Here is a 27,268-nt window from a genome sequence, read left to right on the forward strand (position 1 = left end):
TATCACTTGCGCATTTGTAAACTCTCGGTTCTTGCTATTTCTTGCTGAAAATAAGCCGTGGAATTTACAGGTATTACCAATGTCGTGAGCAAAGGAGACGACAAGACTCCTATTTCATCCAATCGCAAGGTCTCGAGAGAGTCACGTGATTATGTTACTGTGTCGCATTGCATTATGAGCGACAGCGCTCAACGCCTCGACTCGACAGCGATCCCCCTAGCTTTGTACGGTGGCCCATAAGGGACATAGCCCTATAACTTATTATTTTTTATCGAGTGTTACTAACTCTCGATAGAGTGCTACTAACTCTCGATAGAGTGCTACTAACTCTCGATAGAGTGTTACTAACTCTCGATAGAGTGCTACTAACTCTCGATAGAGTGTTACTAACTCTCGATAAAGTGTTACTAACTCTCGATAGAGTGCTACTAACTCTCCATAGAGTGTTACTAACTCTGATAGAGTGTTACTAACTCTCGATAGAGTGCTACTAACTCTCGATAGAGTGTTACTAACTCTCGATAGAGTGCTACTAACTCTCGATAGAGTGCTACTAACTCTCGATAGAGTGCTGCTAACTCTTGATAGAGTGCTACTAACTCTCGATAGAGTGCTACTAACTCTCCATAGAGTGTTACTAACTCTCGATAGAGTGCTCCTAACTCTCGACAGAGTGCTACTAACTCTCGATAGAGTGTTACTAACTCTCGATAGAGTGCTACTAACTCTCGATAGAGTGCTACTAACTCTCGATAGAGTGTTACTAACTCTCGATAGAGTGCTACTAACTCTCGATAGAGTGTTACTAACTCTCGATAAAGTGTTACTAACTCTCGATAGAGTGCTACTAACTCTCGATAGAGTGTTACTAACTCTCCATAGAGTGTTACTAACTCTCGATAGAGTGCTACTAACTCTCGATAGAGTGCTACTAACTCTCCATAGAGTGTTACTAACTCTCGATAGAGTGCTACTAACTCTCGATAGAGTGTTACTAACTCTCGATAGAGTGCTACTAACTCTCCATAGAGTGTTACTAACTCTCGATAGAGTGCTACTAACTCTCGATAGAGTGTTACTAACTCTCGATAGAGTGCTACTAACTCTCGATAGAGTGTTACTAACTCTCGATAGAGTGCTACTAACTCTCCATAGAGTGTTACTAACTCTCGATAGAGTGCTACTAACTCTCGATAGAGTGCTACTAACTCTCGATAGAGTGCTACTAACTCTCGATAGAGTGCTACTAACTCTCGATAGAGTGCTACTAACTATCGATAGAGTGCTAGTAACTCTCGATAGAGTGTTACTAACTCTCGATAGAGTGTTACTAACTCTCGATAGAGTGCTACTAACTCTCGATAGAGTGCTACTAACTCTCGATAGAGTGCTACTAACTCTCGATAGAGTGCTACTAACTCTCGACGCATGCACCCGAAGCCGCTACGAGATTTCTCAATGCGCTACGTACGCTAGAGATCTGGGGGTCGTTTCCAAAAAAAGTCCCGATAAACTCGGAAACCCGGAAAGTCGCCCGGGAAACCCCCGATAAACCCCCGCCCGCTATTTTCGGGCCCGGAAAAAATCCCGGTAACTCGCCCGGTAACTTACAGGAGCTCAAGAGCTCCCGTTAATTATTACCTAAAACGATGTTTTTCCTTAATATTTTAAGCTGAATTTATAGATCAACTATTCCTCTTTAATTAGCCAAGTTGAAATATCCAATTTGGTGCTTTTTTTCGATTAAATCTCGCCATTTTCAAGTTGTGTCGAGTTGTAGCGAGTTTTTTCACTCGAGGAAACCATTCCACTGCCAGATAAGAAATCACGGCTAACATCATTTTATGGGATTCCCTACCAGCCAATCAGGCTTCTTTTCTGTCAAATGATTTGACATTTAACTGTCACCGTGCGCCGAAAAAGATGTAAACAACTTTGCGAAGGTATTGGGAGTTTTGCTACAAAATGATACTTTATCTACCTGTTCTTCATCTTTTTTTCGAAAAATGCCAATTTCGACAGCAGCGTTTGGGGTACCAGTTGTCTACAGACATCGACAAGTCTACGATTTTATTGTTATTCAATAATTTTTTAGCCAATCAATTCATTAACTCTGAAAATTATAATTTGCTTATCGGAAACCCGTAAACAACCGGGACGCTACCGCAAGGTTTGAGAAACGCTCTTCCTCGCCCGGAAAAGTATCCCGAAAACTCTCCCGGTACCCTAACGGGCCCGGTAATTACCGGGAGTTTTGAGAAACGACCCCCAGATCTCTAGCGTACGTAGCGCATGCGTGAGAAATCTCGTAGCGGCTTCGGGCGCATGCGTCGAGAGTTAGTAACACTCTATCAAGAGTTAGTAGCACTCTACCGAGAGTTAGTAACACTCTATCAAGAGTTAGTAGCACTCTATCGAGATTTAGTATTACTCTATCGAGAGTTAGTAGCACTCTATCGAGAGTTAGTAACACTCTATCAAGAGTTAGTAGCACTCTATCGAGATTTAGTAATACTCTATCGAGAGTTAGTAACACTCGATGGAAATTAATAAGTTATAGGGCTATGTCCCTTATGGGCCACCGTAGCTTTGGAACTTGAAACGACACAGTTTCTATTGATATTGTTACTTTACGAGAGATTGATTGTGCTTCCTCCCCCCGGAGAAACAGAGTGAGTCTTTCGTAATTTTTTTACTAAAACAATTCCGTTAAGCTTTCAGAAATTTTTTTTATTATTTCTTATCACTTGGATAACAAGTAATCGGTTGCTTCATTAGTAGATCAGCGATACTCTGGAAGGAGAAATAGTCAACTCATCAATTGGCAATTGTCTGACTAATTTAACCAGCCTATTATTTTTTTAAGAAATTCGTCTGATAAGAATAAAATATACATGTACTTTTAGATATAAATACAGGAAGATATGCAGGAAGATTTGTTTGTGTATGTGTGACCCTAAAGTCTAATCATTCTGCACAACACGTGTTTCTAGGTACACGACTGTTACTCGTCTTGGTGTGTTCGGAGAGAAATGAGGCTCTTATGCTATTATTTAAAGATAAATAAATGATTTACTATCTATCATGAATTATTTTTGGATGACGGGGTCTAGGGTTAACATTATAAAGATATGTCTGGTAGAATATCCAAGCATTTTCTCGCTTAAACAGGTTGAAGGCTTATCTCAGTGCGGTCAAAATTGGTTTTCTTCGCTTATCTCTTATTTTGAGATTTTCCACTGGTCAGATGTTTTTATAAAAAGGGATCTGTTTTGATGTTACTGAAAGAAACTATAGTAAATAGAAAAATCTCGACTTAATTATAACTTTAGACATTTTGTCCAAGTCGAGAAATATTAGGGTTGTTTTTTTTTTTATAGCAGAAGTTACTTTCACTGCAGACTGTATAGTGATTAGTGTCAAAGAGTTTGATTATCGAGACGACTCGCTGCCTTCTGTGATTTCAAATGTCTGTATCTGCTAGTTTCGCTTCGCAAAGTGGCTTTGACTTGGCCAATTACACGGCAATAACCGACTTTACTGGGAGTATTTCACCATGGCGGAACCAACAACGCTATTGCAAGGACATTTATCGTGGGCCAAGTAAAATGGCTTCTTGTACCAAGCACCGAAAACATGGAATAACGAGAGTAAACTCAAGACGGCATCCCTCGCAAAGGATAACGATAAATGTATCCGGAGAAAGGTTTGAAACAACAGAAAAGACCTTGGCTAATTTTCCCGATACCCTTTTGGGATCAGCCCGACGAAGGAAGTATTATTTTGACCCTGAGAAGCAGGAGTACAGGTTTGAGCGCAACAAAGACGCCTTCCATCTTATTTTGTTTTATTACCAGTCAAACGGGCTCTTGGCAGAACCACCAGAAGACTTTATCCCTGAAGCTGTCTTTGAAGACGAGGTTCGATTCTTTGAGCTTGGTGTTATGGCAGAAGATCAATTAACTATGTCTCTTGGAAGACCAGAGCCTCGGTTGGCTGGAAGCGGACGCAAATGGTTAGATAATATGAGAGATGTGTTGAATAAACCTCACAGTAGCATACAAGGGAGAATTCTTACAGCTCTTATAACAGCGTTACTTATAATCTACGTTTCTGTAAAATGCATCAAAACCATCCCAGACTACAGAGGAATACACCTTGATGGATTTCCATGTGAAAATGGATCGTTACCTTGTGACCTCTCCGTTGCTCGTCGCTCTGCTCGTTTGGATCTCGTGTGGTTCTCACTGGAGGTATTTTGTGTCTCATGCTTCACAATGGAGTATATTGCAAGATTTTACTCGGCTCCAAAACGCGGAAGATACGCTTTTGGAGGACTAGGAATTATTGATTTTCTAACTTTCTCGCCACATTTATTACTGATCGCTATCGACCAATCCACGTTAACGCGTCCTGCTGTATTTCCCCTGAGGAACCTTTTGAAATTCCTGCCTTTTCTTTCCGTGTTAAAAGTAACGCGTTATTCGGGTGGGGTTCAGCTGTTCTGGCGAACCCTTCACACTTGCAACAAAGAACTAATTCTGTTGCTTTTCTGTGTAACGATTAGTGTGGTTTTCTTTGGGAGTATTATTTTTTACTTTGAAGATGGCAATGGGGGATTCATCAGCATTCCTGCAACATTTTGGTACGCCATCATCACCATGACAACTGTAGGGTATGGCGATCTCACTGCAGTGACTTTTGGCGGGAAAATATTTAGCGTGTGTTGCGCGTTGCTAGGAGTGACGTCACTACTAGCGTTGCCAACCACGGTTGTTACGAATAAATTTAGTGCATATTACAATGCAAAACGGGACGCGAAAAGACGCAAGTACACAGGCGACCCACAAGAGGCTCGCTTTGGAAAATACCCTAAAAGGAGCTCAAGTCGTTGAAAAGCTTTGTGGTTAAAAAAAACCATAAGATTCATAAAGGGGAACCAAAAATTATTGTGTGATGTCAAGTAGATAATCGCAAACATATCATAGATTTTTCCAGGGGCCGTGTCAGTAGTAGATGGGGCACTGGGGGGCATGTGCCCCCCCCCCCAAGTATTTTCAAAAATTACAAGAAAATTACCAGTAGGGGTGTAGCTGCCCCCTCCCCTCAATATTTTTTTACTGTTTCTGTATTGTGCGCCCCCCACCCCACCCCCCCTCCCCAATCTTACGTGGCCTGCTACGACTATGATTCACCGTAAAGCCGTTAAAACGTTGAATATTGATAGCAGTGCAAAATATGTATTTTTTGTGTGATGGGTTTTAAACTGCAGAACTAGATTGTGTTCATAAAAAAGCTTAAAATATAAATGCTATTATTGATCATCTGGGAAATCATCTTTTAATAATTCATCGTGTATAATATTTTTATATACACTGGAATTTTTAAGAGCATTCGTTTCAACTTAAAAATTCTCTGAAAATGAGACGTTCTTATAAAAAGATGGTGTATGGCTGGAAAAGGTGTTAGGATAAGTTCCGTCATTTTACACATATCATGTGCTTGTGCCATTTGGTACAAAAGATCTTAGAAGTAAAACCAAATTGAATTAGAATAGAAAGACTTACTCCAATAGTGCTTTTCGCTCCATTTTAGAGTATCAATTAAAACAGTGTATTGTCACTGCCTAAGTTGATATTTAATTTGATACTTAATTGATATGTTAAGACCTCAGAAATAAATAAGAAACGTGAATGAATCTGGCGCACATATCCTTCTTACACGTTATTCTGAAAACGTTAGATCACGAATTATTAAAGTTAGCCCCATTACTGTCTAACTTTCCTTGCCTGAATTAAATTTAAGGATAAATTAAGTCGATATACTTTGGGCAAATTGTAATTTAGGCAACCTTGTTTCGACCACTTAATTATCTATTATAGGGTTATTATAAAGTGATAGTGGCACGAGCGATAGCAGCTGGTCATTTGTTTTTGGTTAATAAAAACTTGCCTCTCCTCTATTGGCCTTTTGGCTCTTATAGAAAACGTCAAGGCTTTTTGGATTTTAGTGTTATATCTAACATTAAAAGAAAAATCATTCTGAAATGGTGCAAAACTGCAGGTGTATTACAGGGTTGTGCTCGGTAATGTCGCGTGGTTCGTACTGGGTTAAGTGCTAAAATTGCTAAAAGTTTTATAGAATTCAGGGTTGGGTATATCTCGTTTGTTGTTATAATACACCAAAAACTGGTAATCGACTCTGCCAAAACTTCGTCTTTAATAAGTCAGACTACTTCTTCAGGGCAGACTGAAGAAGTCTTATGGCAGAGTCGATAACCAGTTCTTGGTGTATTGTATTTATTCTTCTGGTTCACGAACACGACAATTTAAGCTTTTTGTATTTATTCGTTTCCTTGCTATTTTTGGGTATGAAATCGCGACCAGAAACGAAACGGTGAAGTTGTTTTAACAATTGCTGTCTATAGTTTCATCAGCAGCAACACAGCAGTAGGCAGTTCTAATTAAAACAAGAGAATAAGAAATTCAGGGGCTCTTGTTGCTTGCTATGTTCTCATATCTGGGGGCTGTTTCTGTTTATTAGCCTAGAAGATTTGAGCGGCCTCTTTTCATATTTTAAAACCATTGGTTTTCCAGTGATTAGAACGTTTATTTTTTTATTTTTTGACTAATGAGTTTTTAGTCGTTTCCCGCGTAGAGAAAAAAAACATCAATGTGTCAAGGCACCTGAAGCAAGGAACTCGGTATCCATACAAATAAAATAAGGAAAATATATCAGGGACAATGTCTCTATAGGGCATGTCGCGTTTGTCTCTCACATTTCGTTTTTTTTTTTTTTTTTTTTTTTTGCAAAACCATACCGGTGATTATTTATGCAGTAATAATTAACAAAAACGCACCGGAAAAGGAAGTTCTAAACAAAAAGTAAAATTGTGAAACTGACGCATATTCAAAAGGGATGAGCTGCCAAACAGCCCAACAGAAGATCGATCCCTAGCTTCCCGGACTCATCTTGTAAGGTAGAGATGATCTACTTTCGAGCGGCTTAAAACATCTATTCATATGATTTAAAAAATATTCCTATTTTTTTCATATTAAGGCTTTGTTTGGCATCATGATATAAGAGTCGCCAAATATTTGACAAGATTTATTTGTAGTAATACCGTGATCGGTATGCCCTCTACCTGTCCATGAGGAAGTCTCATGAATTAACACCGTTAGCTAGATAGAAAACGTTATAAATCATTTGAAGTTATTGCCCATTTCCTCATTAGGACGACTTAGGGCCCTTATGAAATCACTTGATAAGGCTCCCTCGTGAAAATATATTATAACGATGGTTCAAACTTTGTCAATTAAAACAAGGACATTTCAGAAAATATTTAGGATGACATTGCGAGGGTACAAAATGTGTGAGTGGTAATGGTAATGTTCGCACTGATAATGTAGGGGATGAGAGAAGATCTGTGCACCTGCTATTGTTCAGAAACAGAAAAAAGCATTCATTAACGATTTTTTAGCTATTTTGTTAGAACTACCAATAAGCAACGAAATCTTTCGTAAGAAATTGCAAAGAAAAAGAACACTGTAATAATTCAACTTGTTAAGACCGAGTGTTTTTTTTTCTCCTATGATCAGAAAACTGCATCATTACTGAGGAAACAAACAAAAAAACCCATTAATCTTTTTCGTTATAATAAGGAAAAAGGTTCAAGCAGCTGCTGTTATTCTACCGCGAGAAAAAATATCACTTAATCAAAAATAAAACTATTGTTTTATTTACCTTTGAGCTTATCATAATTATTCTTCACGTAGGTATTGCAGCCAATTTAACCAGCAGGAATTCCCCAAACACTTCAAATAGACTAGCTCTTTGCGTGAGAAGCAAGTCATGGACGCGTTTATTGGTCCGGCGACGAACGTATCAAACTTTTCGCTGCATTACCTGCCAAGTCCCTTCCTTCCGTCCCAGCTAATATATTTGGAGTCAGTGCTTGTGCTATTTTGCGTACTTGGTGCGTCTCTTAACTCAATAATCATTCATATCACTGCCGCAGAGACTCACTACCAAGGCCCTGATCTTGACGGGCGGAAAAGAGCTCTCATCATGTACTTTGTGTATAACCTTGCTGTGTCTGACTTATGTGGTTGTCTTATCTCTGCGCCATCTCTCATTCTTCAACTCAACCTACAACAGGCGGGTAATCAGTGGCAGTGTATTCTGCACCGAGGAATAGGCTTTATTTTTCCTCTTTGTACAAACTTCTTGATAGTAACTATCTGTGTCGAGCGCTATCTTTCTGTGACATACCCATTCAAGTACCTTTCAACTTCTAAGGCAAAGGCGATCATCAAGCTGAGCTGGGTCTTAGGAGTGGCTTGGAGTATCCTGGCCTCGAGTGCGTACCGTGGAACTGTTATCGAGCTTGACCATACCCACTACTCCTTTGACTGCCACTTCAGTAACCAATCATCGGCCAAGGCTATATTCATCATCTTCATCACATTCTCATTCATCCTCCCAGCTATAGTCATAGGCTTGACTACAATACGGACGATACGCACGATACGGCGACTCGCCACCACGCGTGACGGCGGGACTACCCAGGCGTATGACCGAAGTACGTGGATGCTGATGGTGGTAGTGATAGTCTTTGCGGCCAGTTACATACCCTATGTCGGGAACGCGATATCACGAGCAATATTAGGCGATAACTACATTTCCAAATCAACGGAGGCACTTCTACGATTTGTTGCTGCCACCTCGGGCTACAGCAATGCGGTTATCAACCCTATCGTGTACCTCACCATAATGAGAAGCTTGCGGCTCAAGTTTTTCAGACTGCTAGGGTGCAAAGACACGTTTTGTAACAGGGCAGTGGATCCTTGTGACGCAACGATGGAGGATATGCCCGAGTTTGGACCCGAGGAAGAGGAGTCGGTACCGCAAGCAGGGATCAGAAAGGACATCTCGCCATCTTTGCTCGAGTTAGACCCGGAAAGCTTGCAACACATGGCGGTTGACATAACGGTCTTGTGACATTTTCTTACAGACATTCAAAATCTCTTACAATAAACGTTATACTCGTGCAACTATCGAAAGAGAGCTACTTATATATGAATAAAACTATATTTTTATGTGGTTTCTTTGGTATTATCGAAATCAGCTTGTTTTGTTATGGTTCTGGGAGGAGTTTTGCTTCTTGAACATTGTAAAGAAATAAACATTTTTATCTAGAAATAAAACGAAGAAGCGCTTCCCCTTATAATCTCCTCCCGTCACGGATATGCCCAGCGGTTATCAAAGAAACGCTTAGCGCGCGAGCACAAAGAAGCGCGCGTTCCATTCACTTTTGACGTCAACAATGTGCATTTCAAGCCTCGACAAAGATGAAGAATTACGAGGGTTCCGCAGGATGCGTTCAAGCGGTCTTTGAGAGTTGGTAAGAGTGATAAGTTTTTTAAATTATTATTTGACCTCAGGATTCATCACTGAACCGGGAATTACACGTTAAATTTCATCTTTTTGGAAAACTGCGGATCGAAAATACTCTAATCAACTCTCATTCACGCGACCAAACGGCGACACTCTCATCGACTCTCATGTTGAATTTGAACATGTTCGAAGAGTCAGTGAGAGTGCACGGTCAAACGAAACTCTTATTCTCATCTCCTTTCGATCAAGGCTTCAAATCCGCTATGATAACGCCTTCTCAATACAGGGAGCGATCAGTTGACATTGTTTCGTAGACAACACGTTAAGAGGTACGCATATTGCATCACTTTATTTTGTGTGCATCTCACATATTCATTGAAAACAAAAACATACGAAGTTTAGGAAAATTGAAACCCTATTGTTTTTTTTTGTTCACGACAAAACATCTGTCACCTGCCATGTTGCACTGGTGAAAAAGCATAACTTTATTTCTATATATATATTGACTGAATTTGATAAGTGAAGTATATATACGACTTTGTTTTGTGGATGGTTATTTCGATTTTTGTTTTCGCAATTTTGTATACCAATATTGGTTGAAAACAATACCAAAGGTGTGGCAAAGGGGGGAAAACAGCTGCCCTTCTACCGTTGGGAACTTAGATAGAATCAAGAGGACTTTTTGTGTTGCGTACCTTTTGCGGTACGTCGGTTTCTGTTTGGAGAAGATGCTACAAGATATGATGATCCTCATACCCAAACCTGAATAGCCACCAGCCCCCTTCCCTTGGGGCTAAGAAAGTTTAAACAATCGTGACTATTAATGATATATTTAATTCATGTTGTAAAAGACTCAATAACAATGACTCAATGACTCAAATTATTTACAGTAAATACTTGTTAAAAGCACAGTAAAAACTTTGCGACCGTTGGCATCAAAATATGGACATTAACCAATAAAAGGACTATCTTGTTTGGGTCCATAAATTACCCTACAAATATAGATATTTAAGTATTGTTTTGTTCTTTTTGCTATCGACGATAAACTTCTTTATGAGATACTAGTTTTAGTGGGTTTGCTTATCTTTTCTCGCCACAGTTTCTACTGGCCCCGCTTTATTGTTGTCGTTATTGCCTTCTCGAATACCTCGTTGCTTTTGTTGTCTTTTATGGTATAGAAATAGTTATTACTGGTGTTACTTATGCCGCTATTTCGTCAGCTATTGTTCGTTATTGCTTGCACGAATATCCCGTTGCTGTTCTTCTTGTGGTATAGAAATGACTATCGCTGTTGTTGGTCTTGTATACCGCTGTTTTCTGACATTTTTTTATATTGTTACTACACTTCTGTCAATATTTCTGTTGCTAGTGTTTTTATTGTCCTTGCTGCAATTAGTTATGAGAAAGAATAATAAAGTTAAGATCATAGTTCTATAGATCTAAAACTCCCCCACCCTCTGTGTTTGTGCTACTGTGTCGAAAACAAAAACATACGGGGTTTAGGAAAATTGAAATCTCGTTATTGCTCTTTTTGTTCACGGAAAAACATCTGTCAGCGACCATTTCGTCACCCTGGAAAAATATCAACGAAAAAGCATCAATTTCCATTTGCGATATATCGACTAGATATTTCGAGTAAAGTTTAGGAGATCATAGCTCTGTGGACCTAAAACACCACCACCCTGTGTTTGTGCTACGGTATAGGGATTAGTGGCAAAGCTGTTGCGTTGACTCTCATCAGGTTATTGCGCACACATCTCTTCCTATCATAGCACAACTAGTGATCTTTATCAATAGTTCATTCACAAGTACCCTAGTCCAGACCATCTAGACTGTCTCTCCTAGCCTTTCTCTGGAAGGCTCGCTTCTCTCTGTTAATATCCAAGGGTTCCCGGTCTATAGTGGACCCAACAGTCGCGGCTAGCCTCTGTATATCACTGAACAGCGAATTTTCCTTAGCACTCTCCATATGTAACCTCCCCTCTACGCCATCCTCGGAATCCTCAGTTGGATGGTCAGCGGCTTCATGTCGCGCATGCGGACTAGTATGGGTGATATTCTCTATGATGAGTCTAGTCTTGTTATTGGATGCGGATGGAGTGTCGAGTTCTTGGATTAGAGGACTGGAACGAGCCTGGATTTCTAGGGGCATCTTTAGTTCAGTAAAGAGAGGTTTCTGTGATATAAAGGCAAGTGTGAAGAAAGCGATCAGTCGCTATTTTGTATTTTATTTCCATCCATTTCCATTAGCTGATTCAGAGAAACAATTGTATATTTTCAATTGAAGTGAAAACTTATATTTTGAGTTTGTTTTGAGGATGTTTTGAATTTTCCTCTAATATTTTGTCAAATATTTAGTAAAAATCATAACAAAGTTCTATGAGCGAATAGTGTTTTATATGGACGGTGTTCTGGTTTTAGACGAGATTTTTTTTAGACGCCATCTGTTGTGTATCTAATTTGCGTATAGAGTTTATGATTTGCAGTGAGCCATACTGAGCATTCGATCCTTTTTTTTCTGGAATACGTTCAAAGGAGCCGAAACAAAATTATATGAGTGGCTAGCCTTGTGAGACCTGCAACTCGCACTCTGTAATCAGGGTGGTCAAGGGGGATAGGGATCACGTTTCACGAACCCGAGAAATGGCTTGTTCACGTTTCACGTTTTAAGATACCGTATATCGCGTCCATAACACGCAAATACAGTAGTGCCACGTCAAAAATCCAAAAATACTTATATTTACTGCATACGACAATACATATCTATCTATTTTGGAAAAGTCCCTTTCTCCGTTCAACACACTCAAAAATTTGAGCTAAATCTCGATTGACGGAGACTTGAAGCTTCCAAATCACGTTTTACGAGGAGAGTTAAATCACGTTTCACGGATGTCGAAATGGACGATTTCACGTTTCTCGACAGTGAAAAATGGCCAAATCTCATTTCACAAAAAAACCCTTTACCATCCTGTGTAATCGTACGTTTGGCGAAACACGGTTCTCCTTTTTGAAAAATTTTGAATATTTGAAACTCTTCCCATTGATGTAAAACAAATGAAATCCTCGACATCTTTTACAAGCGCAAATAAGCGCATCATCCTGTAACCCCAAAACCTAGTTTCTTTTTGTAAATAGTGTAAATAATCTTTATTCTCTTCATTTTGTTATACGACGGACACGTGTAAATTATCTGAAGATATCAAGTGCTTACCCTCAATAAAAACGTCATCTATTTTAATAGATGACGTTAAGTGCTAGCCTCCCTCGCAGGCGTTTTTAGGCAGGCAGCCAACGACGCCTGGCTAAAAACGCCTGCGAAAGAGACTACTTAAGTGCTTACCCTCAATAAAAAAAATTTGAGAGTTGGGAAAGCATTACTTGTAAGAGTGTGCTAAACGCGTAAAACCTCATCAAGGCACTGACCTCTTGTTTGGTAAAGTTTTTGACGAACAAAGGGTCAGTCACATCGACGTCCTCGAGGTCGGGCAAATCCTGTCAGTCAAAAAACGGGATGATTAGAAGCGCAATATACACACACGAGTGGGGTGATCAAATTGGGGATGATTAAATGGACATGTACACACACGAGCAGGTTGATCAAATTGGGGATGATTAGATGGGCATGTACACACACGAGCAGGGTGATCATATTGGGGATGATTAGATGGACATGTACACACACGAGCAGGGTGATCATATTGGGGATGATTAGATGGACATGTACACACACAAGCAGGGTGATCAAATTGGGGATGATTAGATGGACATGTACACACACGAGTGGGGCGATCATATTGGGGATGATTAGATGGACATGTACACACACGAGCAGGGTGATCATACTGGGGATGATTAGATGGACATGTACACACACGAGTGGGGCGATCATATTGGGGATGGTTAGATGGACATGTACACACACGAGTGGAGCGATCATATTGGGGATGATTACATGGACATGTACACACACGAGCAGGGTGATCACATTGGGGATGATTAGATGGACATGTACACACACGGGTGGGGCGATCACATTGGGGATGATTAGATAGACATGTACACACACGAGTGGGGCGATCATATTGGGGATGATTAGATGGACATGTACACACACGAGTGGGGCGATCACATTGGGGATGATTGGATGGACATGTACACACACGTGTGGGGCGATCACATTGGGGATGATTAGATGGACATGTACACACACGAGTGGGGCGATCATATTGGGGATGATTAGATGGACATGTACACACACGAGTGGGGCGATCACATTGGGGATGATTGGATGGACATGTACACACACGTGTGGGGCGATCACATTGGGGATGATTAGATGGACATGTACACACACGAGTGGGGCGATCATATTGGGGATGATTAGATAGACATGTACACACACGAGCAGGGTGATCATATTGGGGAAGATTAGATGGTCATATACACACACGAGTGGGGCGATCACATTGGGGATGATTAGATGGACATGTACACACACCACTGGGGCGATCAAATTGGGGATGATTAGATGGACATGTACACACACGAGTGGGGCGATCATATTGGGGATGATTAGATGGACATGTACACACACGAGCAGGGTGATCATATTGGGGATAATTAGATAGACATGTACACACACAAGCAGGGTGATCAAATTGGGGATGATTAGATGGACATGTACACACACGAGCAGGATGATCATATTGGGGATGATTAGATAGACATGTACACACACGAGTGGGGCGATCATATTGGGGATGATTAGATGGACATGTACACACACGGGTGGGGCGATCACATTGGGGATGATTAGATAGACATGTACACACACGAGTGGGGCGATCATATTGGGGATGATTAGATGGACATGTACACACACGAGTGGGGCGATCACATTGGGGATGATTGGATGGACATGTACACACACGTGTGGGGCGATCACATTGGGGATGATTAGATGGACATGTACACACACGAGTGGGGCGATCATATTGGGGATGATTAGATGGACATGTACACACACGAGTGGGGCGATCACATTGGGGATGATTGGATGGACATGTACACACACGTGTGGGGCGATCACATTGGGGATGATTAGATGGACATGTACACACACGAGTGGGGCGATCATATTGGGGATGATTAGATAGACATGTACACACACGAGCAGGGTGATCATATTGGGGATGATTAGATGGTCATATACACACACGAGTGGGGCGATCACATTGGGGATGATTAGATGGACATGTACACACACCACTGGGGCGATCAAATTGGGGATGATTAGATGGACATATACACACACGAGTGGGGTGATCAAATTGTGGATGATTAGATGGACATGTACACACACGAGCAGGGTGATCATATTGGGGATAATTAGATAGACATGTACACACACAAGCAGGGTGATCAAATTGGGGATGATTAGATGGACATGTACACACACGAGCAGGATGATCAAATTGGGGATGATTAGATAGAAATGTACACACACGAGTGGGGCGATCACATTGGGGATGATTAGATGGACATGTACACACACGAGTGGGGCGATCATATTGGGGATGATTAGATGGACATGTACACACACGAGTGGGGCGATCAAATTGGGGATGATAAGATGGACATGTACACACACAAGCAGGGTGATCAAATTGGGGGTGATAAGATGGACATGTACACACACACGAGCAGGGCGATCATATTGGGGATGATTAGATGGGCATGTACACACACGAGTGGGGCGATCATATTGGGGATGATTAGATGGGCATGTACACACACGAGCAGGGTGATCAAATTGGGGATGATAAGATGGACATGTACACACACACACGAGCAGGGCGATCATATTGGGGATGATTAGATGGTCATATACACACACGAGTGGGGCAATCATATTGGTGATGATTAGATGGGCATGTACACACACAAGCAGGGTGATCAAATTGGGGATGATAAGATGGACATGTACACACACACGAGCAGGGCGATCATATTGGGGATGATTAGATGGGCATGTACACACACGAGCAGGGTGATAAAATTGGGAATGATTAGATAGACATGTACACACACACGAGCAGGGTGATCAAATTGGGGATGATTAGATGGACATGTACACACACGAGCAGGGTGATCAAATTGGGGATGATTAGATGGACATGTACACACACACGAGCAGGGCGATCATATTGGGGATGATTAGATGGTCATATACACACACGAGTGGGGCGATCATATTGGTGATGATTAGATGGGCATGTACACACACAAGCAGGGTGATCAAATTGGGGATGATAAGATGGACATGTACACACACACGAGCAGGGTGATCATATTGGGGATGATTAGATGGGCAAGGGCGATACAGTATTGGAGGTTGTAAGAAATGAAAAACCTACATCTATATCGCTCTGGTTATATTCCTCTTCTATGTAAATCTTAGATGCCATCTTTCTCGCCCTTGCCCATTTAATCATCCCCAATATGATCACCCTGCTCGTGTGTGTACATGACACACACGAGCAGGGTGATTATATTGGGATGATTAAATGGGCAAGGGCGATACAGTATTGGAGGTTGTAAGAAATGAAAAACCTACATCTATATCGCTCTGGTTATCGTCCTCTTCTATGTAAATCTTAGATGCCATCTTTCTCTTCTCTACTCCCAGAGTTATCGTCTCCACACCATCCTCGTCTGTAAATGATCAATACAAGCTTCAGTACAGAGGGGTACAGGTTAACATGGGTAAAAGGTAACACGAGTACAGGGTTACATGGGGATGGGGTAACATGGGTACAGGGTTACATGGGGATGGGGTAACATGGGTACACGGTAACATAAGTACAGGGTAACATGGGGATGGGGTAACATAAGTACAGGGTAACATGGGTACAGGGTAACATGGGTAAAGGCTAACATGGGTACAGGGTTACATGGGGATGGGGTAACATGGGGATGGGGTAACATGGGGATGGGGTAACATAAGTACAGGGTAACATGGGTACAGGGTAACATGGGTAAAGGCTAACATGGGTACAGGGTAACATGGAGATGGGGTAACATGGGTATGGGGTAACATGGGTACAGGGTAACATGGAGATGGGGTAACATGGGGATGGGGTAACATGGGCATGGGGTAACATGGGTACAGGGTAACATGGGTACAGGGTAACATGGGTACAGGGTAACATGGAGATGGGGTAACATGGGTACAGGATAACATGGGTACAGGGTAACATGGAGATGGGGTAACATGGGGATGGGGTAACATGGGCATGGGGTAACATGGGTACAGGGTAACATGGGTAAAGGCTAACATGGGTACAGGGTAACATGGAGATGGGGTAACATGGGTATGGGGTAACATGGGTACAGGGTAACATGGAGATGGGGTAACATGGGGATGGGGTAACATGGGTACAGGGTAACATGGGTACAAGGTAACATGGGTACAGGGTAACATGGAGATGGGGTAACATGGGTACAGGATAACATGGGTACAGGGTAACATGGGGATGGAGTAACATGGGAAAAGGGTAACATGGGGATGGGGTAACATGGGTACAGGGTAACATGGGGATGGGGTAACATGGGTAAAGGGTAACAGGGGTACAGGGTAACAGGGGTACAGGGTAACATGACTACAGGGTAACATGGGGATGGGGTAACATGGGGATGGGGTAACATGGGGATGGGGTAACATGGGGATGGGGTATAATGGGTATGGGGTATCGGTACAGGGTAACATGGGTATGGGGTAACATGGGTATGGGGTAACATGGGTATGGGGTAACATGGGTATGGGGTAACATGGGTATGGGGTAACATGGGTACAGGGTAACATGGGTACAGGGTAACATGGGGATGGGATAACATGGGGATGGGGTAACATGGGTATGGGGTAACATGGGTATGGGGTAACATGGGTACAGGGTAACATGGGATGGGGTAACATGGGGATGGGGTAACATGGGGATGGGGTAATATGGGGATGGGGTAACAAGGGTACAGGGTAACATGGGTATGGGGTAACATGGGTACAGGGTAACATGGGGATGGGGTAACATGGGTGCAGGGTAACATGGGTATGGGGTAACATGGGTATGGCGTAACATGGGTACAGGGTAACATGGGGATGGGGTAACATGGGCATGGGGTAACATGGGTACAGGGTAATATGGGTATGGGGTAAGATGGGTACAGGGTAATATGGGTATGGGGTAAGATGGGGATGGGGTAACATGGGGATGGGGTAACATGGGTGTGGGGTAACATGGGGATGGGGTAACATGGGTACAAGGTAACATGGGTATGGGGTAACATGGGTACAGGGTAATATGGGTATGGGGTAAGATGGGGATGGGGTAACATGGGGATGGGGTAACATGGGTATGGGGTAACATGGGTATGGGGTAACATGGGTACAGGGTAACATGGGGATGGGGTAACATGGGTGCAGGGTAACATGGGTATGGGGTAACATGGGTATGGCGTAACATGGGTACAGGGTAACATGGGGATGGGGTAACATGGGCATGGGGTAACATGGGTACAGGGTAATATGGGTATGGGGTAAGATGGGTACAGGGTAATATGGGTATGGGGTAAGATGGGGATGGGGTAACATGGGCATGGGGTAACATGGGTACAGGGTAATATGGGTATGGGGTAAGATGGGTACAGGGTAATATGGGTATGGGGTAAGATGGGGATGGGGTAACATGGGATGGGGTAACATGGGTATGGGGTAACATGGGGATGGGGTAACATGGGTACAAGGTAACATGGGTATGGGGTAACATGGGTACAGGGTAATATGGGTATGGGGTAAGATGGGGATGGGGTAACATGGGTATGGGGTAACATGGGTATGGGGTAACATGGGTATGGGGTAACATGGGTACAGGGTAATATGGGGATGGGGTAACATGGAGATGGGGTAACATGGGTATGGGGTAGCATGGGTATGGGGTAACATGGGTATGGGGTAACATGGGTATGGGGTAACATGGGGATGGGGTAACATGGGTATGGGGTAACATGGGTATGGGGTAACATGGGTATGGGGTAACATGGGTACAGGGTAACATAAGTACAGGATAACATGGGTATGGGGTAACATGGGTACAGGGTAACATGGATATGGGGTGACATGGGTACAGGGTAACATGGGGATGGGGTAACATGGGTACAGGGTAACATGGGTACAAGGTAACATGGGTATGGGGTAACATGGGGATGGGGTAACATGGGGATGGGGTAACATGGGTACAGGGTAACATTGGTACAGGGTAATATGGGTATGGGGTAAAATGGGTATGGGGTAACATGGGTACAGGGTAACATGGGTATGGGGTAACATGGGTATGGGGTAACATGGGTACAGGGTAACATGGGTACAGGGTAACATGGGTATGGGGTAACATGGGTATGGGGTAACATGGGTACAGGGTAACATGGGGATGGGGTAACATGGGTACAGGGTAACATGGGTATGAGGTAACACGGGTACAGGGTAACATGGTGATGGGATAATATTGGTACGGGGTAACATGGGTACGGGGTAACATGGATACGGGGTAACATGGGTATGGGGTAACATGGGTATGGGGTAACATGGGTATGGGGTAAAATGGGTATGGGGTAACATGGGTACAGGGTAACATGGGTATGGGGTAACATGGGTATGGGGTAACATGGGTACAGGGTAACATGGGTACAGGGTAACATGGGTATGGGGTAACATGGGTATGGGGTAACATGGGTACAGGGTAACATGGGGATGGGGTAACATGGGTACAGGGTAACATGGGTATGAGGTAACACGGGTACAGGGTAACATGGTGATGGGATAATATTGGTACGGGGTAACATGGGTACGGGGTAACATGGATACGGGGTAACATGGGTATGGGGTAACATGGGTATGGGGTAACATGGGTATGGGGTAACATGGGCATGGTGTAACATGGGCATGGGGTAACATGGGTATGGGGTAACATGGGTATGGGGTAACATGGGTATGGGGTAACATGGGTACAGGGTAATATGGGTATGGGGTAACATGGGGATGGGGTAACATGGGGATGGGGTAACATGGGTACAGGGTAACATGGGTACAAGGTAACATGGGTATGGGGTAACATGGGTACAGGGTAACATGGGGATGGGGTAACATGGGTACAGGGTAACGGAATGAGGTAACATGGGTACAGGGTAACATGGTGATGGGATAATATTGGTATGGGGTAACATGGGGATGGGGTAACATGGGTATGGGGTAACATGGGTATGGGGTAACATGGGCATGGGGTAACATGGGCATGGGGTAACATGGGTATGGGGTAACATGGGTATGGGGTAACATGGGTATGGGGTAACATGGGTATGGGGTAACATGGGTATGGGGTAACATGGGCATGGGGTAACATGGGTATGGGGTAACATGGGTACAGCAGCGTGTCTGAGAGACACTACTAGCATGGTGAATTTAAGGCTCGAACTACTCAGTAGAAGGTGATGGACATGTCTTTGAGAAACATGCTACAAAAAGTATACTAAGTAAAACTTAGCAAGATATGTTAATATAATCTTATCCAAGCATTTCATCTCTGTACCTCTCATCTCTGTAATGAGTACTCTGTCAGCCTGTGATTCACTATTATCTGAAATAAAACATGAAAAATATTGTATAATATTCACCTAAAAAATAATGATTCTATACATATAACGATTCTATACATATACTATGTATATGTGTCATTATTTACACATTTATTTAATTTTTTTTCAAACTCTCCTGAATATGTTTAAAAACTTGCTGGTTTTGCAAGTTCGAGCACCGTAGAGATAAGTAATTGGGATCTATACTATGGTGTCTTGAACCACATATATTATAGGTATGGGGACCAGGGTATCGAACCAGTTGGATTGTTCTTTTTTAACAGGATTCAGGGACAGATCTAGAATTTCAAAATGGGGGATGGATAAGTGGTTCTTGGTAGGTCACATAGATCTTCACTTCACTTCACTTTAAAAAATTGCGCAACCTATTGTACAATATGTCAGTGCGCAGCGCAGTGCCGAGTCTAAAGCCCAGCGTGGAAGGCCTCTGGGCAGCCTCTCGTGTCAATTACAGACTGTGGAAGGTTGTTCCACAGTCTCAGTGCACGGGGCAAAAAACTATATTTATATATGTCAGTTCTAGCGTTAGGAATAGTATAGAATTCAGAGTGTTGAGTGTGGGGCAAGGCGCGAGACGGTTTCCTCAGATCTTCGAGTGGCAGGATAGAGGCATTATTTAGGCCACTGTTTAGGAGCACCAATGATGAGGTGCGCCTGCGGTATTCGAGTGGTTGCCAACCCAGTTCGGAAGGGAGGCGCGTCATTGTGCTGGGTTCGAAGGAGAAGAAGTCTGCCGTAACAAAGCGTGCTGCACGCCTCTGGACTTTCTCGATCTCGACGATGAGCTTGCTGGTCTGCGGGTCCCAGATAGCACTTGCATATTCCAACAGCGGCCTAACGAGGCCAACGTAGGCTGCTTCTTTCGCTTTTGTGTCGCAAAAGTGCAGGTTCCGCCTAAGTAGGCCTAGGATCTTGTTTGCCTTGCTCACTGTTTCAGCAACATGTCTGTTCCATCGGAGGTCCCTTTTAATTGTGACTCCGAGGTACTTTATTTCCTCAACAAAGTCCAGGGCCACACCTTCGAGATAGTACAGGTGGTTGATGTTGTTTCTGGTTTTCCTTGAGATGCGGATCATGTTACACTTGATTGCTTGGAAGCTCATGGACCACTGGTCAGCCCAGGACGCGAGTCTCGATATGTCTCGCTGTAGCTCTTCGCAATCCTCTCGCGATCTAATAGTGCGGTAACAAATACAGTCGTCTGCAAAGAGTCTGATCTCGGACTGTACAGATTCTTGTATGTCATTTATAAACAGGTTAAACAGGACTGGGCCAAGGACAGTACCTTGGGGCACACCTGATGTAACCCGCGTCCAGCTTGACTTTGCCCCATTGACACAAACACTCTGGGACACAATGTGTTCTAGTATCTTGCAAATAACGCTAGTAAGAGAAATTGGACGATAGTTGGAGGCAAGAGATCGGTCGCCTTTCTTGTGTACAGGGCATATGTTCGCAATGCGCCACTCCCGGGGCAGGTTGCAGGCGTCCAGGGACTTCTGGAAGATCTGTTTTAATATTGGCGAGATCACCGGTGCACACTCCTTTAGCACGCGTGGATGGAAACCATCAGGGCCAGCTGCTTTTGATGACTTGAGACCTGCAAGTAACTTGCGAACTCCCTCCTCTGTGACGGCAATGGTTGGAATCTGGGGGAATCTGCGCTTGAGTAATGGTAATGGTAATGAAATTTTTCCGAAAGTGCTGGTTTAGCATTTCCGACTTTCCAATGTCGGACTCCACAAGCCGGCCATTCGTTGCTTTTAGTAGTGGCATAGATTGACTGTATTTTCTTTGGGATCTGATGAACTGCCAGAAGGGCTTCGGATTGGACTTCACATCATGTTGTTTATATAGCTGCTTTGCGCTTGGAGCAGGGCATGGCTTAGTTTCCTTCTGATGTTTGGCCATTTATCCCGCAGCCTGGAACACCTGGTCTTCTTGAACTTGGCATGGAGCCGGTTTTTCTTCCGGACAAGCCGACGCAACGTTGGGTTTAACCAGGGGAGACTGGTTCTACCAGATACAAACTTGGATGGAATGGCCTTGTCGATTGAGTCTTGAAGAGTGTCTCTAAAAAGGGTCCAGTCTTCCTCAGCGGATTTTGTCTCTGAACCGGTAGGCTCAGAGACAAAATCCGCCGATCTAACTACTTCATACTAAATTGGATGGTCGTGACAGCAAAGTCAAGCAGGCAAAGGCACATGGACAGTACCTCCCGTCCCTCAGACATTTATTTTCTTCAAACAAAGTGACTGTTTTTTTTTTACTCAAAAAAGGGGAGTGGATTATCCACCCAATCCACCACCCCCTGGGATTCTGAACAATGTGGCAACTCAAAAGGTTGAATGAAAATTTTTTTTTGTTACAATGTTTGTATGCAGGTTGTTTTGGATCTTTTAGATCTTTTGGATCTTCAATTTCACGTACCTTGGGACACAATCTCTGATAACAATGGCCCTGCCTGTCTCTGCTGTTGTGGCCTTGACCCGAAGATCCCCTGAGGGGTGCTCTGGGGTCGTATGGTGATTGTCTCCATCTCCTCAGTAATCTCCTTACATGCTATTTCAATATTCTCATCAATAGGGCGTGTACTAGTTACTGGCTTTTCATCCCATATGCGGAGTAGATCTTCATCTGTGGTACCGGCCATCTCTTCCTGCAAGCACATGATGAAGAATGTTAAGTATAGTCTAGCACCTTTAGAGAGGCAATAGCACAGTGTTTCACAGACTGCTTCTCAGGCATGAGCGAGCCTAGGGTACATTGCTTTGTTACATCAAGGGCTGCAAATGTAAAATTAGATAACTACATAACAATATTGAAATGTTTACTGTATGTAACTTTAACGTTAAATGGTTTAATTGCCACTAGCAAGCTAAATCTGGCAATGGGGTGGCTTTTATGTATTCTCAATGCCACCTCTAAAGTATATTGGTTTTTACCTTCCTATATTGTTCCTCTGCTAGAAGATCCTCTTTTTCTCGTAGTGAGCCTTTGCGTAGCTTGGCTAACTCTGGAGGATCACAGAGATTGTTAAAGAATCTGACTGGTAGACTGGTATACAGGAGAATGGAAATATAAAGGGAAATATGTGTTCTCTTGACATCAGCTATGCCACTTTATTTCAAAGCAGCATTTGTTGGGTGGCAGCTATATTTTTTTAAATCACAGGATGTGTGTGTGGAATTTTCTAACTTCACAGCTAAATTATGCATGGAAGAAAAATTTGTTGTTGCAAAAGTTTGAGAATCAACTTATTTAACAATATTTTTATTGAAATTAACCTTGCTTTATTAATGCATAATAATGGTTTTTAGTCAAATGCGCTGCATCTATTTGAGGAGTGAGTATTTGAGAATAACTTCAGTTATTTTAATCTTGTAATACTACTGTAACTCATCACCATTAAAGCCATCCTCCATCTTCTGCCTCTCTTTGTTTATCCATCTTTCTCTTTCTTCTTTTTCAGCTGCAGGCCCTCCCTGAGCCCTACATTTGTAAATAAAAGCTTCAGTTACTTATGTTTACCACCTGACTGCTATTTTCCACAAAGCAAAAGTAAAAACATTGCATGATCTTTATTTATAATAACCCTATCCAGCAGTGGTGGGTAGATGTGGAACTTACGCCAACTCTTGACTGTAAATTTTAGAAGAGATGTAAACACAATATGATTTATAGTTTGGTTCACCACACAGTGGCAGGGAAAGCTGGTTTGGGAAATGTTGTTTTAGTGGGGCACATTAATAAACGAGTTCTGATCAAGGAGGGTCCACTCACCCATCTGGATGGTGTACCACCCTTTTTAGAAATCCTGACCATTTAATCTTAATTTTATTTTAACCTATACACAACCTACCATGCTTCTGTGCAAGCCCGCTCTCTTGGAAACACTGGCCTGTCATCCAGATATTTCAAGTTTTTCTATAATAAAATGCAAAGTTATCACATTTATCTGTTAACAGATAACAAATGAAAAAAAACTCTCAAATGACTCAAAGGCAACTCACTAGTTTTAGAATCATGTTTTTCCTGTAATTTTTAATTTTCTTGATGACAGGATTTCCAATTAAATTAAGAACGCTCTGAAAACAAACAAAAATAGTTACAGTAGAGTACAAATAAAAATGCTTTAAATTTCGTGGTTTCTGCCAATTTCATGACATCATGCCTTCAACTGTAGAAATGTTTGCCTAATACAATATGTTTCAAGTTAACAGAAAATTATTCACAGGACAGCTTTGAAGCGTTAAATTAACCAAAATTTCCACAAAACATGAAAACCCCAGGCAAAGTTTCAACCCAAAAACTAATGAAAATTTGAAACCCCTAAAATAATTGAAACTACCTATCATGTTCTTATCAAACCATTTTACATAGAGTAACTATAAGTAACTGACACACACCAAAAATATGAGCTCTCACCAAATTAGGCATCTCAGCTAAGACATCCACTATATTGGGGTCATCAATCTTGTTGTAAGAGAGATCAACAATACTGAAAAAAGCCAGTGGATGTGGTTATTAAATATGACTCAAAGTGATCTGAAAACAAAAGTTACCATGGAGATGAAATATAGGCAAGAGCAAATAAATGGTAAAATTGAATCAATCAATCCTTTTATAATCATTCTGTTGCATTATAAAATAAATTCTAGGGTGCTATAGCAATCAAACAGTCAAGCAAATATAGCAACACATGCTATAGGCATTGAAATCTAACATTTACAAAGTTATTGTTTCCATTGTAGGTTGAGGCAGTGATGGATTGATATTTACCACTGCCACCATGCTGTCTAAAAACAGGCCATTGAGTTAGCCATTATTGACATGACAATTGGTATTGAAAATAAAACAACCAGACATTTTTTTACTACACATAGACTCTAGGCACCCTAAATTGAGTGCATTGAATCTCTGAACAGCAGGAGATGCCTATCACCCCTAAGGGCTGTCTTTATTCTCCTATTGTTAGCTGTAGTACCATTTATAAGTCATAATTTTTTTTTCTGGTTTGTAGTTTATGTTTTGTATGTGAATATTTTGTTAAGAAGTTTTCTGGTTTCTTGTTCCCTGCAAAAAAATAATTGGGACAAACACTAAAAAGAGTAGGCATCCGTCCTTGTTAACCCTTAAGTTATTTCAGATGCTAGTAACCCTTAAATATTTATTTTGTATCCTAAAAAAAGAATGTATCATGTAAGCTTAGGGGTAAAAAAAATGTTGCTATTGTTGTGGTAGCCAAATCAGCAAACAGGAAAATAAACAATTTTTTTTAAACATAGATATTTATGTGTTCCAAATGTAACGTCTGTAACAAAGAACTGCTCATATGTGGAAGACTAACATAAAAATATTTTCACTGTTAATAGGTGGATGCAAATGAAGTACTAATTGTCTTTTGCCATACAATGTCATAATGTGGGCATTTGCTAATGAACACATTAGTTTCTGCTTCAAAAGCACTTACATGCAACCGTCATAATCTAAAGCCTAGTGCAAACAGCACCAGTATTGCAAGCGAGATTGGCCCAGCAAAGTAGGTGCTGCTTGTGTACCATTATAAGGAGGTGCTGTAAAGAAGTTTGCAAACTTTTTCTTTGCCTTGTGGCTCATCGGGCAAGCTTTCTACACAGTGATGGCCAATGTTACCACTTTTTGCACTGGGCTTAAAGATTCTCATCTTCTAACCTGAGTTTCTGGCAGCTAGCAAGCTCCTTGATATCCCCAGCTGAGGCCAGCCTGTTGTGTGCTATTTGTAGGGTGTTGAGTACAGGAAGGCAGGCAATGTTCTCAATAGATCTGATAATGTTGTTGCTGACATTGAGTGTATCCAATCCATCTAGCTCCTCCAAGTTTTCCACCTTCTTCAGCATGTTCTGCTGTAGATAGCTAGAAAAGAGCAACAATAAAATTATGTGAGCAAGGTAAAACACACTTATTCATCCATTAAGATGTTACCGGTGCACTGAATTATATGTTGCTATATGTTCTTTTAGTAATATCCAACCAGGGATTAGTCTCCTTTGCAATCTGCTGGGGCTCTTTAGCAACAGACAAAACAGCTGCAAAGGAGACTAACCAGGGAGAGAGACGGAGTGCTACATGTGCAAACAGTAAAATCAAACATGATGAATGATAACAGTGAAATTTTTGCTTTTTGAATTTCTTACATGTGTAATATATGATATAATGGTCATGTGGACAGTGGTCAGATTATAAAAAAACTATTTTCAGTTCTTGCTTCTTACTTACAGGCACTTTAACTCCTTCATAAAGCCCAAATTCTCTATTTTCTCAATGCCATTACATTCCAGCCACAAACACTTTACACCTGTGTACTCCTCTAGGTTCTCAATCTTACCAAAACCTACAAAATAGAAAAGGAAAATGTAATATTCATGACAAGTAACTGAATAAGCTTAGAAGGAAGATAAGAATGACATATTTCTTGGTGCATTTTAGCTAGCAGTAAGGAAAGCACAACAACAACAACCTTCCCCAGACATTCTCATGACCTCTCTTATTTGTTTGTCTTCAGTAAGGTAATTTATCAAAAACTGAGCCGAGACTTTTTTAAAATACCCGATGAAACAGAATTATTTCAAGGTCTCACCTCTGAAGTGCAGGTACAAGATGTCATTCAGGTGTGGCGTTAGGTACAACTTTTGGTCTTTGCAGATTTGCTTCAGCGCTTTCTTGGTCATCCTATAAATTGACATACGCAAAAGAGGGACTTCTATAAACGTTAATGCAAAGTACGCAGAAAAGATTGCTTTGATAAAAATCATTGTTGGATAAGATGAGCGAAAATGTTGTTATTCTTTAAACGCCAGCAGAAAATTGCTAAAAAAACATTCAAACCTTGGAAACTTGTCCTCTGCTTTCTCATCTCCCATCGTAGATGTGTTTTCCGGCATTTTATCCCGTAAAACCTCGAAAAAAAGCCCTATATATTCCTAGTCTGTTGTTGTTGTTTCCAAAATGGCGCTCTCACACTCAACATAGTAACGCGCTCATACTGCATAGCAACAAGTATTCGGACTCAGTCTCGGGCTCGAATACACAGGGAACCCACATTCAGACGCATCATGATCTATGTCGACAAAAAAAACACTCAAAGAGCATCTTGAATCTTGGATGTTCATTTTAGCAACAAGCTATA

General features: G+C 41.9%; 3 protein-coding genes across 3 annotated transcripts; 2 read left to right on the top strand and 1 right to left on the bottom strand.

Annotated features, from left to right (window-relative positions):
• Window positions 1–2,472: 2,472 nt before the first annotated feature.
• On the top strand, window positions 2,473–4,947 carry LOC5504065 (shaker-related potassium channel tsha2). Its single transcript, XM_001624948.3, has one exon. The coding sequence runs from the start codon at window positions 3,468–3,470 to the stop codon at window positions 4,893–4,895; it is 1,428 nt and encodes a 475-aa protein (XP_001624998.3). The 5' UTR covers window positions 2,473–3,467; the 3' UTR covers window positions 4,896–4,947.
• Window positions 4,948–7,851: 2,904 nt separating this feature from the next.
• On the top strand, window positions 7,852–9,000 carry LOC125561351 (histamine H2 receptor-like). Its single transcript, XM_048725555.1, has one exon. The coding sequence runs from the start codon at window positions 7,852–7,854 to the stop codon at window positions 8,998–9,000; it is 1,149 nt and encodes a 382-aa protein (XP_048581512.1).
• Window positions 9,001–10,210: 1,210 nt separating this feature from the next.
• LOC5504085 (dynein axonemal assembly factor 1) lies at window positions 10,211–27,123 on the bottom strand. Its single transcript, XM_048724580.1, has 14 exons — window positions 26,968–27,123; window positions 26,720–26,811; window positions 26,359–26,473; window positions 25,795–25,995; window positions 24,529–24,601; window positions 24,114–24,188; window positions 23,963–24,027; window positions 23,507–23,592; window positions 23,046–23,116; window positions 22,531–22,759; window positions 20,034–20,081; window positions 16,013–16,110; window positions 12,820–12,888; window positions 10,211–11,572 (listed from the first exon to the last, which is right to left on the bottom strand). The coding sequence occupies exons 1-14, from the start codon at window positions 27,021–27,023 to the stop codon at window positions 11,210–11,212; spliced, it is 1,641 nt and encodes a 546-aa protein (XP_048580537.1). The 5' UTR covers window positions 27,024–27,123; the 3' UTR covers window positions 10,211–11,209.
• Window positions 27,124–27,268: the final 145 nt, after the last annotated feature.

This window comes from Nematostella vectensis, chromosome 3 (assembly GCF_932526225.1).
Source record: "Nematostella vectensis chromosome 3, jaNemVect1.1, whole genome shotgun sequence".
In the NCBI taxonomy this organism is placed as follows: domain Eukaryota; kingdom Metazoa; phylum Cnidaria; class Anthozoa; order Actiniaria; family Edwardsiidae; genus Nematostella; species Nematostella vectensis.

Coding starts and splice junctions, on each gene's coding strand:
- LOC5504065 (XM_001624948.3), top strand. CDS start 3,468: ATGTCTGTATCTGCTAGTTTCGCTTCGCAAAGTGGCTTTGACTTGGCC.
- LOC125561351 (XM_048725555.1), top strand. CDS start 7,852: ATGGACGCGTTTATTGGTCCGGCGACGAACGTATCAAACTTTTCGCTG.
- LOC5504085 (XM_048724580.1), bottom strand. CDS start 27,023: ATGCCGGAAAACACATCTACGATGGGAGATGAGAAAGCAGAGGACAAG. Junction 24,189..24,528: donor TAGCTGAGATGCCTAATTTG/GTGAGAGCTCAT, acceptor GTTTGTTTTCAG/AGCGTTCTTAATTTAATTGG. Junction 12,889..16,012: donor ATAACCAGAGCGATATAGAT/GTAGGTTTTTCA, acceptor TTTGACTGACAG/GATTTGCCCGACCTCGAGGA.